We start from the raw sequence: 14,683 nt of genomic DNA, 5'->3' as shown, positions 1-14,683 counted from the left end.
ACTGGTAAAGGTAGTGGAATAAACATGCCTCTCTCATATTAGAAAGTCATTTTGGCAGTATTTGTGTTAGAATATTAACATGTTTCCAAAGACTTTAAGTGCCTTTCCAAAGACTCAGGATATTCCCTCATCTTTTATTTTTAATTGAAATATATTTGATTTACAATGTTAATTCCTGCTGTAAAGCAACGTGATTCAGTTATACATATATATACATTCTTCTAAAAAATGTATTTTTTTCTTTCTTCCTTTCTGGCCCCACCCATGGCATGCAGAAGTTCCTGGGCCAAGGATTCAACCCACCCTAGAGCAGTAACGAGGGTCACAACAGTGGCAACACTGGATGCTGAACCTGCTGAGCCATCAGGAAACTCCTATGTATGCTTTCCATTATGGTTTATCAGAGAATAGTGGACATGGTGCCTTGTGCTGTGTAGTGGGACCTTGTTGTTTATCCATTCTGTATATGATAGTTTGCATCTGCAAACCCCAAACTCCTACTGCATCCCTCTGCCACCTCCCCTCCCCCTTGGCAACCACAAATGTGTTCTCTATGTCTGTGAGTCGGTTTCTGTTTCATAAAAGTTCCTTTGTGTCACATTTTAGATTCCATGTATAAGTGATATCATTTAGATAATTCCATTCATATTGCTGCAAATGGCATTATTTTGTTCTTTTTTATGGCTGAGTAGTATTCCATTGAATGTATGTACCACATCTTTATCTGGTCATCTGTTAATGGACATTTAGGTTGTTTCTGTGGCTTGGCTGTTACGATTAGTGCTGCAGTGAACATGGGGGTGCATGTATCTTTTTGAATTATAGTTTTCTCTAGATAGATGCTCAAGAGTGGTATTGCTGGAGTTCCCGTCGTAGCTCAGGGGTTAACGAATCCACTAGGAACCACGAGGTTGCAGGTTTGTTCCCTGGCCTTGCTCAACGGGTTAAGGAACCGGTGTTGCCGTGAGCTGTGCTATAGGTTGCAGACGCGGCTTGGATCTGGCGTTGCTGTGGCTCTGGCGTAGGCTGCTGGCTACAGCTCTGATTCGACCCCTAGCCTGGGAACCTCCATATGCCACAGGAGTGGCCCAAGAAATGGCAAAAAGACAAAAAAAAAAAAAAAAAAAAAAAGAGTGGTATTGCTGCAGCATATAGTTGGTCTACTTTTAGTTTTTTGAGGAAGCTTTGTACTGTTTTTTTTTTTTTTTTGTCTTTTGTTGTTGTTGTTGCTATTTCTTGGGCCGCTCCCGCGGCATATGGAGGTTCCCAGGCTAGGGGTTGAATCGGAGCTGTAGCCACCGGCCTACGCCAGAGCCACAGCAACACGGGATCCGAGCCGCGTCTGTGACCTACCCCACAGCTCACGGCAACGCCGGATCGTCAACCCACTGAGCAAGGGCAGGGACCGAACCCGCAACCTCATGGTTCCTAGTCGGATTCGTTAACCACTGCGCCACGACGGGAACTCCTGTACTGTTTTCCATAGTGGGTTCCCATTTCTCCACACTCTCTCCAGCATTTATTTGTTATTATTTCTTAATGATGGCCGTTCTGACCAGGTGCGAGGTAGTACCTCACTGTCATTTTGATACGCATTTCTCTAATGATTATTGAGGCTGAGCGTCTTTCCATGTGCCTGTTGGCCATCTGTATGTCTTCTTTGGAGAGATGTCCATTTGGATTTTTTTGCCCATTTTCTGATTGGATGTTTGTTCTTTGGTTGTTGAGTTGCATGAGCCGTTTGTATATTTTGGAAATTAAGCCCTTGTCTGTTGCATCATTTGTGCATATTTTCTCGCATCCCATAGGTGGTATTTTCATTTTGCTTATGGTTTCCTTTGCTGTGCAAAAGCTTGCAGAAGAGGGTATTTTTCCCCATTGTATAGTCTTTCTTCCTTTGCTGAAGAGTGACTGTAGGGGCATGGGTTTATTTGGGCTTCTCTGTTCTGTTCTATTAATCCATGTCTGTTTTTATGCCAATACCATGCCATTTTGATTACTGTAGCTTTGTAGTATTGTCTGAGGTCTGAGAGGGTTATGGCTCTTGCTTTACTCTTTTTCCTCAGGATTGCTTTGGCAGTTCTGCTTCCATACAAGTTTTAGGATTGTTCTAGTTTTGTGACAAGTATCATGAGTAATTTGATGGGAATTGCATTAAATCTGTAGATTGCTTTGGGTAGTATGGCCATTTTAACAATATCAATTCTTCGAATCCAGGAACGTGGGATGTCTTTCCATTTCTTTGAATTATTTTGAGTTTCTTTTATTAATATTTTATGGTTCTCAGTATATAAGTCTTTCACCTCCTTGGTCAAGTTTATTCCTAAGTATTTTATTTTTTTGATGTGATTTTTAAAGTTTTTTTTTTTTTGTAGGTTTGTTTTTAGATTCCATTTCTGGTATTTGTTAGTGTCAAGAAATGCAATTGATTTCTGTATGTTATTCTTGTATCCTGCTACATTGCTAAATTTATCAGCTCTAGTAGTTTTTGTGTGGAGTCCTTAGGGTTTTCTCTATATATAGTATCACATCATCTGCCTGTAATGACAGTTTTACCTCTTCCCTTCCAATCTGGATGCCTTTTCTTTTTCTTGTCTGAATGCTGTGACTAGGACTTGCAACACTACATTGAATAGAAGTAGCGAGTGGGCATCCTTGTCTTGTTCCAGATTTTAGTGGGAAGGTGTTTCACCACTGAGTATTATATGGGCTGTAGGTTTGTCATAAATAGCTTTTGTCATGTTGAGATATATTCTTCATATCCACTTCAGTGAGTTTTTATCATGAATGGATGTTGAATTTTATCCAATGCTTTTTCTGCACCTTTGAGATAATCATGTGGTTTTTGTCTTTTCCTTTGTTGATGTGTTATGTCTTATTGTGTATGTTAAATTTTCTTTTAAAAGAAGCATTCATTGATCACTTTGTCTTTTTTTTTTAGGGCCACGCCCATGGCATATCTGAAGTTCCCAGGCTAGGGATCCAATCGGAGCTACGGCTGTTGGCCTACACCACAGCCCCAGCAACTCAGAATCTGAAATGAGTCTGCTCACGGTGACGCTGGATCCTTAACCCCAGCGTCGGGTTCTTTACTGCTGAGGGATACCGGTCGGGTTCTTTACTGCTGAGCCATGATGGGAACGCCTCATTGATTACTTTGTACCGTGTTCTCTTACGTGCTAACAATGTATTTCATGTGTTTTTTTTTTTTAAATAGGGTCACATCAGGTTAACTTTAAAACTCACCTTGACTCTGCTTTACTCTTAGAGTCTTCAGTGACTCTAGATTCTAGAGCTGTGTTTTCTCCTGTTAGGAAATTCTTCCAATCCTACAACACATCAATGACGCGAATCAGAGTTGTAGGACTAGTTCAGAAAAGCTGCTCAAGGAGTTGCCTTGTAGCACAGTGGGTGAAGGATCTGGCCTTGTCACTGCTGTAGTGCAGGTTCGATCCTTGGCTGTGAACTTCTGCAGCCACTGGTGTGGCAAAAAAAAAAAAGCAAGATGCACAATTCTGGTGGCTGAGGTGTAAACCAACGAGTAGGGAGACTGGGAGTGAGGGGACGAGACCATCAGTTTTTGCTGCGTAACAAACCGCCCCAGAGCTTAGTGGCTAAAAGTGACCATCTTTTTCTCTTTTTTTTCTTTCTTTTTTAGGGCTGCACCTGTGGCTTACGGGTTCCTCGGCTAGGGGTCCAGTCAGAGGTGCAGCTGCCGGCCTACGCCACAGCCATGGCAACACGTGATCCGAACCACATCTGTGAGCTACATTGCAGCTCACGGCAATGCCAGATCCTTAACTCACTGGGTGGGGCCAGGGATCGAACCCACATCTTTGTGGATACCAGTCGGGTTTGCTACCATTGAGCCACATTGGGAACTCCAAAAGTAAGTCATTTTGCCTGCAAATCTGCATCTGGGGCAGAGCTCGGTGAGATCAGCTCATTTCTGCTCCATGTGACGTCAGGTGGGGCTGCTGCCCTGGGGGCTGGCGAGTCCACTTTGAAAAGCGGCTCACAAGGTGGCTGGCAGGATGGTGCTGGGTGTCAGCTCAAAGCTCAGCCATGGCCTTCAGATCCGCTGCACAGGCTGCTTGAGCTTGTTCTTTGGTTTGATGGCTGGGTACCAAGAGTGAGCATCCAAAGAAAGTCTGGGTCAGGAAACTGGCAGTGTGACTTCCACTCTGTTCTCTTGGTTCAGATTCAGGTAACTGGAGCCATGTTTTAAAACCTCTAGTGCACTTGAGAACGTGGGCAGCGTCTGCGTGGATAGGAACAACATACTTACCAAGGACCACTGGGAACACGGATGATGGAGCCAAGACTGGAAGAGTGACGATGCAAGGCCAAAGCTACAGGGGAGGCTGGTTCCAGAGGGGCACGTACTTAGCCAGGAGGCTGGGTATGTGGATGCCCGTGGGAAAGCAGAGGCAAAGACAAGGCCAGGCCACGGTCAGGAAGCACACATGGAAGCAGAGGGCCATGTGCCAGTCATCTGGCTGAGAGGACGGCCAGAAGTTCTGCAGCTCAAGTGAAAAGATTAAAGCAGGAAAAACAACGAGAACTAAGCAGCCAGCACAAGAAACTGAGGCCGTGCTGGAGAAGAAGGCGGCACAGGAGTCCGGACCTGCGGAGGTGGGAAACCGACAAGACTGGGCGCGTCCACTGAGCGTCAGCAAAGTAGGCCAGCCAGTGACGTGACCGTGACATGTCACCACACAACGTGAATCTGGACCAGAGACACTAAACGCAAGAGACACAGTTATTTCAATTAAGGTTTTATTGAAACTGTTTCTGAAGATTCTGTTTCATCCTTAGTTTTCCTTACTTGATTTTGCTTTAGTGTCAAGGAATCTTTCTTCACTGATCAAATCCTTTGCCATGAAAAAGCACCACATGATGTATATCAGCATCGAACAGAATGATCCCTTTATGGCAGTGAGGAAAATCCGTAAAAGCTTTGTGGAACCCAAGGACCCAACGCCAAGACCCCCTTCAGATGAGCCAAACTTCTTCGCACGCCCATCTACAAGCCAATAAATAATACTCTTTTCACTTTACCATCAAGATGAAAATAATTAAGAAGAGTAAAGCAATTTTTTTTCTCCAGTCAAAAAAAATGAGGATTTCTCTGTTATGGTTAAAACACACACACACACACACACACACACACACACACACACACACACACACACACACACACACACACACACACAAGCTGAAAAAAAAAAGTTCACTGTGATTGATTAGCTTATGTTCCTTTTTTTTTTTTTAAAGTCAAGTACCACTTAACCAGTCTTCTCCGTCCCCTAGACTTTAGGTAATAATAAAAACATCAGAAAAACAATGTGCATAATAAAATGTCGTAAAAAATATTTGAGGGCCTACTCTAATAGTCAGTTGGCACGTTTCACTTAATCTTTGCAATATCTTGAGAATTAAAACCATTTCACAGGCAGGGAAGTGGGCTCAGCAGAGTGAGTGACGGTCGTGCCGAGTCAGTGCCTGCAGGGCGTTCGCTTTATTGTGCTGCGCTGGCTCCTGCAAGCCCGTCAGCTTTTTGAGATTCTCACCGTTGCAGCTCCATCTTCTAAATTATACTTTTAAGTCTGCAAAACTACTGAATAATAGAAGAATCTAAAATTATTTTTAATGTGCTTGCTAAAATAGGAGGCTGGAAGGAATATTAAAAACTCTTCAAGTACTTAGAACATTGCATCCCCAACGTTGCGGTTCTTCTCACTCACTCGTAATAACTAGTAACCCGAGAACACACAGGAGATTACAGTGGGCTCAATTTGGGGGTCACCATTTGCCACTATCAAAGGAACGAAGGCAAAGAAAGACAACTTCCTACCGTGAATGTGGACTGCTCACTATGGTCACAGAACGCACTCAGTGGAGTGCCAGAGAGGTTCTGGTTTTAAAATCTCACCTCCCGTCTTTTGTGTGCCTCTTAGAAGCAAGTATTTGTTCTTTTAAGGTGTCTCAACCTGATGGAGCCGGTCAGACTTTGTTGACACGTCCGTGCAGTGCGCCAGAACCAGCAAGGACATCCGGGAGGGCAGCCTTCACCACTCCGCAGAGCAGGGTCTCGAAGTTCAGGTAGAGATTTACTTACTTTACGGGTGACTAACTGACACCTAACCCTGGGTAATGCGGACACCTAAACACATTTAATTGTCTGCTGGGGACATATTTGCATGTTTGTTATAGAACTTGTGAATCTTTTTTTTTTTTTTGCTTTTTAGGGCCGCACCCGCGGCACATGGAGGTTCCCAGGCTAGGGGTCTAATTGGAGCTCCCAGCTGCCGGCCTACGCCACAGCCACAGCAACGAGGGATCTGAGCCAGGTCTGCAACCTACACCACAGCTCACAGCAACACCGATCCTTAACCCACTGAGCGAGGCCAGGGATCGAACCCGCAACCTCATAGTTCCTAGTCGGATTTGTTTCCGCTGCGCCAAATGGGAACTCTGAATCCTAAATGATTGAAGTTAATATCTAGTTGTTTCTTAAATTCGTACTGACATTTCATTTACTAGAGATTTTTTTTCTCTGAGTCTGGTCCTAAAAAGACTATTTTCACACTTTAGAAGAGCTCAAAGGGTGAGATTATACAGTCATTAACGCTGCTTCTAACTTCAAAGTATCCCTAACGACCTCCTGTCTAATGTCTGATTGATGTGTCATTCATTCACTGACTCGTTATTGAATAACCTTTTACAGGACACAATCAATACCAAGTCTGAACTAAAACATACATTCATAGGCTCATTAACTCTAAGAGGTCAAGACATAAAAGGGAGGCTAGATGTTTACACACGAGACATAAGACAGATACAAAAACTAGGAAATAAAGCTTGTCAGTGTCAGAGAGGTAGTGAATTGTGATACCAACCCTCCAAAAAACCCCCAAGGCAAAACACCTCCCAAACCCAGCAGAACCACATGAAATGGCAATGAGAAATCACGGGAAGCTAATGGTTTTGTCCCGACCACCTCTCCACATAATCTCATGCAGGACCACAAAGTACATCTGACCAAATGGCCGGGGATTTAAGGAGAAGTCAGGGGCAAAGGACCTACACAGACGGATGTAGGGCCTTAGCTGCTGGGCCGCCTCCATCTCCCCGAAATGATTATAGAAGCAGAAGGGCCGAAGCTGGTCTGGCGACAGCTCAGCCAAGCAAGCTCAGGGCTTCTTGGCCGTACTTGCTCCAAAGGGATCTGGACGTTTGATTTCTTGTTGCATCCCCCCCACGTCTTGCCTGGGCCTTTAGTTTTGCAAATGGGAGTTGAAAAGGGCCAGTGAGTATGGATATTCTGAAGTCTACCTGGCAGGAACTACAAGGCCAAAAGATGGCTAAAAGGAAAATAAAATCAAAAGGGGAGTTCCTGAAAATCTGTGTGCATAAAAATCAACCCAAATATCTAAATTCCTCCAGCTCTGCAGCCTGCTCTTTCGGGACCCACATAATGAACCAGTCCCACCATCGCCTCTTCCTACAAACACAAGGCCCTATACAGGTCCTGCTACAGGGACCCTTCGAAGGAATGTTTAGTTGAAAGTACATAAACATATACTCATTTCCACCTTTAGAAGAGATTTTGGATTGGAAGTCATCCGAGTACCAATTTTAAGATAATTTTCTTAAACATATTTTGATAAGGCCACAGGAACACTTATCACACACTGTTCAAATGCCCAATGGCAAGACTTCTGATGAGACCAAACAGGTCACATGAAATCAAGAGAGTATCTTAGAAATAAAGCCAATATGACTAAATCCAGAACAGATCACATGAAGTACCTCATGTACCAGAGAAACCTCGGGAAATAAATAAAGGGATCCCAGGCGGCTGTGCTCGGGGAGAGCAGCTTCAGAGTCGTCTCTGCGACTCCACGGCCACTTCTACCCGGGCGAGTCTAATGGTGCGGCCGTGAAGTTTGTAGCCATCTTGCCTCACCAGTGCCACGGTGCCCGGCTGCACCCCAGCACCGGCGGGCACGTGACAGATGAGTTCGTGCTCGTGCGGGTCGTACTGGGCACCAAGGGGGGTCATCTTCTCCAGGCCGTGTTTGGCAAACACACTCTTCAGCTTTGCTTCCAGAAGCGACAACGCTCGGAAGATCTTCTCTAGAACGAGCTTCTGGTCCCCAGGCTCGGCCTCTTCAGAAGCACACCCCGCAGTCTTCTCCAGAAGGTCGGCCACCTCCACCAGGTCCTTGCAGAAGCTCTGAATTCCTACAGAGAGACCAGACATTCTCACTGCTGGTAGGAAATCCCGGCCCAGAGAGGGCGAACCCCAGGTCGCGCCAAGAGCCCCACACGGGAGGGGGGGGGCCAGCATTTCTCTTGGGAGACGTAGGACCTGGAAGCTTTCTGGGAAGTGGGGAAGCTGTTCAGAGCCAAGAACTAGGTAAGACTGCACACCGCGTTCAGAAAGGTTCTCAGGCACCAAAGCAAAGTCCAATACGGAAAACCTGTAACGCTGCACGCCATGCAACTGCAGGCGCGTGCTTGGGCTGTGGGATGGGAATCCGGTGAAACCAGATTGTGATCATCATTATGCAACTACAGATGTGATCAATTCATTGGAGTAATAAAAAAAATGAAAAAAAAAAACAAAAAAACAAAACCAAAACCTGCAGGCACAGCAAAAGTCATCACATGTGCCCTTCATGCGTGAACCCCTTACTCAGCTAGCATCGTCACGAGCAAATCCGGAACGAGGCGTGCTACATTCGGGGAGAAATTTCTCAAAGGCTTGGAAATGGGCCAAAAGCTTATTCAATGTCACGACTGCAAAAACAGATTTGACCCAGGACAGCTTTCAGGGCTGTCGGATTCCAAGTGGTCCGAGCCTTTGACTCACACCGCAGCAAGCGGAGACGGCTGAGGGTGATGCAAAGGACTTTTGTCGGCAGTTGTGAAAATTGGTGGGGACACTGCTGATCATCGCACTATGCATATAGACCAGTTCTGCGTGCCTGAAGCAAATTTCAGCATTTCTGACGGCCTGTGTATCTGCTTTTTGGATTCGCCGCTGAACATTTTCATGACTCACTTGTTAATTAGTGAGTTAAACAGAACTGCCTGTATAAGCACTGGAATGTTCACCACAGAGGCTTGAAAACTAAAATCACAGAGGTTTGGTGAACAGACACGCAAGCGTCATTTGAGCAAATGGTTCACTTGACCACATTCCAAGACAGCAGGACCAGAGGAGAGCCTGTGGGGATCCAGGAAGGGTAGGGCGTGGGTGTTTTGCTAAGCAGTGTGCAGCACGGCGAGCAAGTGCCCTTAAGCTCACAGATACCTTTATTATGAATAAACCTCTCACCAAATATCTTGGCATCTTCCACACATCTCTGGGTTCGCCTTCGTATGTTTTCGCCATCAGCTACAGCTCTCTGGTACCTGACCTGAGCATTGAAAGCAAAGCCAAGATGACAAGAAACCAAATGCTTTGTTGGTGAAAAAAAGAAACTTTCTGCTTACTTTACAAATTTCACCCTTGGCATAGTTTTTTTTGTTTGTTTCTGTTTTAAAGGGTCACACTTGTGGTATATGGATGTTCCCAGGTTGGGGCTGAACCCACATCACAGCCACAGCAGCGTGGGATCTGAGCCACATCTGTGACCCATGCCGCAGCTTGTGGCAATGCCAGATCCTTCACCCACTGAGCAAGGCCAGGGATCAAACCCGCATCCTCATAGATACTAGTCAGGTTCTTAACGCTCTGAGGCACCGTGGGAACTCCGGGATGAGTTTTATTTAAAAAAAAAAAAAATTAGGACTTGTGCAGGAATCTCAGATCAGCTATCCCAAATTCCAAGTCAGAGTAGAACTCTAACGCAGTTCCGACAGGCTGTCAGTTGGTGTGCTGGTCTGAACAGTCACAGCTGTTTTCAAGCCCCTTATCTTGAGAAAGAGCTTTCCTTTTCACCGTCAGCCAGCACTGCCGCCTACAACTGTCTTTTGTTCAACTCAAGGACAACCAAGAGTCAAGTGAGAAAATACTGATGCGAAGGCAACGAAGGCAACGACTCTAGCCCCCTCGCCCTTTCCTCTTTCCTCCTCCTCCTCCCTGCTCCCCTCACTACTCTCAAAAGACACACCTTCCAACCTCCTTCCCTTCCGGGGGCGGGCGGGGGTCTTGCTTGGGAATTGCTCTGCTTGCTTAGCTTTCTCAACATCTACCTGCCCTCCAGCAACGACCCAGTAAGCCAGCTGTGGTCTGACGGCAGATACTAGCATCCACGACCGCATTCGTGCCACAAAGGCTTGCTGAGTGTCTCCCTCATGCCAGGCACGGTGCTGCCTTCGAAGCTACCACAGCATCAGCGAAGGGCTGGGCCACAGCAGGGAAGTGACGAGAGACGCGCGTGTGCAGTCAGCGGTGTGTGTGCACCTGCACCAGACCACCCTGCCGACCCCAGAGCCAGCAAGAGGAAACTCAGTTTAAACAGCCGACTGAAAACCCTTACAGGGATGTTGAAACCAGCGAGACGACAGGAACGCAGGTGACGCGCAGTCTACTCACGGTCAAGTCCTGGACTTCCTTCTCGAGTTTAACGGCTCTCAGCTTCAAGGCTCGCTCTGTGCGCGGCGGCGGGTCCTCAGAGCCGCAGTCCTCGCCGGCCGTCCTCTGGGTGGCGGTGCTGAAAGGCAGCGGCCGTGCCCTGGAGCGGGAGGGGGTGGCACCTCATGGAGAAAGGCCATCCCGAGCGGCCAAAACGGCAGCCGAGGTCCGAGACGGAAAGGCTCCCCAGATGGACCCTCTGGACGAAGCGCCTTCAGTTTCGGGAACAGCAAGAAGACTCACGTGTACCTGCTCGCTGCCGCGGCTGTCAGAGTTTTACTTAAATCACCTTTTCATCGCACGACATGCGAGAGAAACGGTATTCTCACCCCTATTTTCTTTCTTTCTTTTTTTTTTTTTTGTCTTTTTGCCATTTCTTGGGCTGCTCCCACGGCATATGGAGGTTTCCAGGCTAGGGGTCGAATCGGAGCTGTAGCCACCAGCCTACGCCAGAGCCACAGCAACACAGGATCCGAGCTGCATCTACAACCTACACCACAGCTCACGGCAATGCTGGATCCTTAACCCACTGAGCAAGGGCAGGGATCAAACCCGCAACCTCATGGTTCCTAGTCGGATTCGTTAACCACTGCGCCACAACAGGAACTCCCTCACCCCTATTTTCGAAGCGAGAAAACCGAAGCTCAGAGAGGCTTACGACTTGCTCAGTGTCTCTGAACTGGGACACTGAGCATCAGGCAGTAGCAGCAGCCGGAAGCAGGAACGTACAAGTCAGCAAGAGGAGATCAAATTGTAACACCTAGAGCCAGCAGGGCACTCGTGGGAGCTAGAAGCGCAAGGCCGTACAATTCAGGTTCGGTCCTTCGCTTTATTGATGGGGACAGTTACGCCCGGTAAAGGCACCTCGACTTGAAATGAGGCCTATAATTCTAACACCTATTTGATCACAAGCTCTTGCGTACAAGGCTTTTATGCAAGAGAACGTGCGCTAAGAGAAGATGAGTTGGGAACTCGCCTATGTGGAGAATCGAGTCAATTAAAACTTCAAAAACGTTTACTGTAAGTTGTGGACTGTGACATGTAAACAGGTGAATAAAACAGATCTTTGTATTCAATTACGTTTGTAATCTAAGATTGTGTACAGCTAGAATGTTTGGCACACAGTTCAGTTTACATAAACAATTCAGGAGTTCCCGTCGTGGCGCAGGGGTTAACGAATCCGACGAGGAACCATGAGGTTGCGGGTTCCGTACCTGCCCTTGCTCAGTGGGTTAACGATCCGGCGTTGCCGTGAGCTGTGGTGTAGGTTGCAGACGTGGCTTGGATCCCGCGTTGCTGTGGCTGTGGCGTAGGCCGGTGGCTACAGCTCCGATTCGACCCCTAGCCTGGGAACCTCCATATGCCGCGGGAGCAGCCCAAGAAATAGCAACAACAACAACAGACAAAAGACAAAAAAAAAAAAAAAAAAAAAAAAATTCAGAGTAGGGGCTGGCTGGTTGACCTTGGACTGTAGCAGTTCTCACCTCTTCTTCAAGGACATTTTCTGTCTGTGTTTCTTTTTGTTGAGTGGCTGCATGCGAGGCATATGGAGGTCTCAGGCTAGGGGTCTAATCACAGCTGTAGCCTCCGGCCTACACCAGAGCCACAGTAACGAGGGATCCGAGCCACGTCTGCAACCTACACCATAGCTCACGGCAATGCCGGATCCTTAACCCACTGAGCAAGGCCAGGGGTCAAACCCGCATCCTCATGGATGCCCGTCAGGTTCATTTCCACTGCGCCACAGCGGGAACTCTGGGGATGTTTTCATTATACCTCCTGGGTCTTCTTAATTTGGTTTGAGGTAAAACCATCAAGGAAATCTGTGAGTGCAAAAGGTTTTTTAAAACAAATAGTTTATTTATATAAACTGGCACATGCTGAAGAGTGGTCACTGCAGTGAAATAGAGGCGAAGGCGGAAAGGGGTTAAAGGAGTCTGCGTCCAGAAATGGAAGCGGGACTAACAGAGGCTGTGGGCAGGACGACTTTTCCCTTCCAGTCCCGAGTGCGGCTGTTAGATCTGGTGTCATCACACACGGTTACACATTTTTAGTTCAGAAAACGTGGTCACCACAGATCTGGGGCACATCACACGGGGTGAAATCTTTCCCCCTAAACTCCTAACAGACTGCTTTTCTCCAACTGAAAGTAGATCAATGTCCCCAGGGCCAGTTCAAAGAGAAAATGGCCAAGTCCACGTCCTGAAAAAGATGGGAGTTGTGCAGTTCCCACTGTGGCTCTGCCGGTCAGGAACCCAATTAATATCATGAGGATGCAAGTCGGACCCCTGGCCTGGCTCAGTGGGTTAAAGGATCCTACGTTGCCTCAAGCTGTGGCACAGGCTGGCAGCTGCAGCTCCGAGTGGACAAGCCCTAGCCAGGAACTTCCATATGCTGCAGGTGCAGCCTTTAAAAAAGGGGGTGGTGGTGGAATTGTAGCAGATTCCTTCAATTCCTACTGTTTCAGGAGGAGTGGGGGGAGAATTTTATCAGGAGGAGCCATTTTTCTTCTGATTACTTCCCTACACCACAAACTGCAAAAAAAGACTTCAAAAAAAAACCTTCGGGAGTTCCCATTGTGGCGCAGTGGTTAACGAATCCGAGGAGTAACCATGACGTTGTGGGTTCGGTCCCTGCCCTTGCTCAGTGGGTTAAGGATCCAGCGTCTCCATGAGCTGTGGTGCAGGTTGCTGACGCGGCTCGGATCCTGCGTTGCTGTGGCTCTGGCGTAGGCTGGTGGTTACAGCTCCGATTCGACCCCTAGCCTGGGAACCTCCATGTGCCGCGGGAGCGGCCCAAAGAAATAGCAAAAAGACCAAAAAAAAAAAAAAAAAAAAAAGTTCGACAGCCTCTCACCTAGAATTCAAGCTCTCAACCAGGTGCTTGAGCAGGGTGCTGGATCAAGAGTGTTCAGATAAAAGGCGACAGACAGTTATGCAGAATTCCCAGGTTTCACCGCAGTTTCATCCATTCTTCAGAGCTCCTACCTTATCCCCCCCCTTGGCAACTTTTCTTCTTTCCCATAAAGAAACTGTCAACGGGGAACTGTCCCGGAGTAACTAACACCGGTCACTCAAAGGACCATTCTAGGGCCCTGACTGATTTCCAGGGCGGCTTCCACCCCTTCCCGAGCATTTAGGTTTGCAGACGTTGCTCGGCTCTTCCAAACTGTTTCCCCAAGGAAACGGGAGAACAGAAAGAGCCACCAGAGTCCCGCGACCAGCACGATAAATGACGCAAAGACCCGCGGCCACCGCGGATGGAGGCAGCAGGCGGGCCTGCAGGCTCCCGGGGGCGGGTGGAAGGGCCGTTCGGAAGGACCGAGTCCTTCCTTTAGCGACAGGTGAGGCGAGGAACGGGCAGCCGCCGGCCGTCGGGGTCACGCTGATAACGACCGGCCGTCAAGGTCACTCGGCGCAGAGAGAGCCCCTCTCCACCCGCAGACCCCTGAGCCGGGGCGGAGGCGCGGGGCGGCCCCTCCCGGTCTCGCCGAGGAGCTCCCACCCCGAGGGCGCGACCTGGCTCCCTCCCTCCGCCCCGGGAGGCGCGGCCGCCGTCCGCCGTGGCCCGCCCTGCAAGCCGGGTGGGAGCGCCAGGTCGTGGCGGCCAAGGGGCTCGGCGGGCCCACGACCGCCCCTCCGGCCCGCTCGTCCGGCATCGCCGCGCGTCCTCCACCGCCCGCCCGCCTCGCTTACCTGCCGTCGGACACGGCCCTCGCCGCCAGGAGGGGCCGCACCCGCCCTCGGGCCGCCCACAGGCACCGCGCGGCCATGTTCCCAGCGCGGGAGGAGGCCGCGCACGCGCACTGGCCCCGAGCGGCCGGCCGCGCTCGCTCCCGCCGCGCTTCCCGGCGGCCTCCGCGGGCGCGGCTGCCTCTGGGCCCGCGGGGAACCTGCGCTTCCGGCGCCCGGGGCTCCGCGCGGCTCGCTCCCCGCCTCCCCGGCCCGACGCAGCTCTTCCGGGGCGTGTTCGGCGCGGAGGGTGGGCGCCGGCCCGAAGGGCGCAGGCTCCGGGCTGGCGCCGCGTGTGCGCGGACGGAGGCGTGGCCGCGGTGCCCTCGTGGCGCTCACGTGCGGGGCGCCCAGCGAACAG

General features: G+C 49.1%; 3 protein-coding genes across 52 annotated transcripts in view; 2 read left to right on the top strand and 1 right to left on the bottom strand.

Moving 5' to 3' along the window:
- LOC146405831 (uncharacterized) overlaps positions 1-11,667 on the top strand; it is a 26,543-nt gene extending 14,876 nt beyond the window's left edge. For 15 of the 41 annotated variants that reach the window (XR_014839122.1, XR_014839125.1, XR_014839116.1 and 12 more), the window contains 3 exons: positions 276-378; positions 4,202-6,105; positions 7,026-8,251. The gene's annotated coding sequence lies outside the window, so the exon portion shown is untranslated. Of the gene's footprint in view, positions 1-275; positions 379-4,201 lie in introns of all 41 variants that reach the window. The other 26 variants (XR_014839134.1, XR_014839137.1, XR_014839133.1 and 23 more) reach the window with 11 other exon arrangements.
- On the bottom strand, positions 4,763-14,398 carry GRPEL2 (GrpE like 2, mitochondrial). 2 transcript variants are annotated; one of them, NM_001244870.2, is given in 5 exon segments: positions 4,766-5,174; positions 5,217-8,250; positions 9,350-9,431; positions 10,553-10,691; positions 14,287-14,398. In NM_001244870.2, coding segments are annotated over 4 exon segments (663 nt in total). In that variant the 5' UTR covers positions 14,364-14,398; the 3' UTR covers positions 4,766-5,174; positions 5,217-7,885.
- The window catches only part of LOC106509605 (uncharacterized), a 126,443-nt gene continuing 126,121 nt past the window's right edge, over positions 14,362-14,683 (top strand). For 7 of the 9 annotated variants that reach the window (XR_014839098.1, XR_014839096.1, XR_014839103.1 and 4 more), the window contains exon 1: positions 14,568-14,683. Coding sequence is in view for 2 of the 9 variants with exons in the window: in XM_085015062.1 (XP_084871188.1) it covers positions 14,362-14,683 (322 nt within the window). In the remaining 7 variants the exon portion in view is untranslated. The other 2 variants (XM_085015062.1, XM_085015061.1) reach the window with 1 other exon arrangement.

The sequence above is a fragment of the Sus scrofa genome, chromosome 2, assembly GCF_054392235.1.
Source record: "Sus scrofa isolate SSC_HxYL_T2T_F1_AM1 chromosome 2, Sscrofa_HxYL_maternal_Yorkshire_Landrace_v2.0, whole genome shotgun sequence".
Lineage (NCBI taxonomy): Eukaryota > Metazoa > Chordata > Mammalia > Artiodactyla > Suidae > Sus > Sus scrofa.
This window is presented reverse-complemented; position numbering and strand designations above follow the sequence as displayed.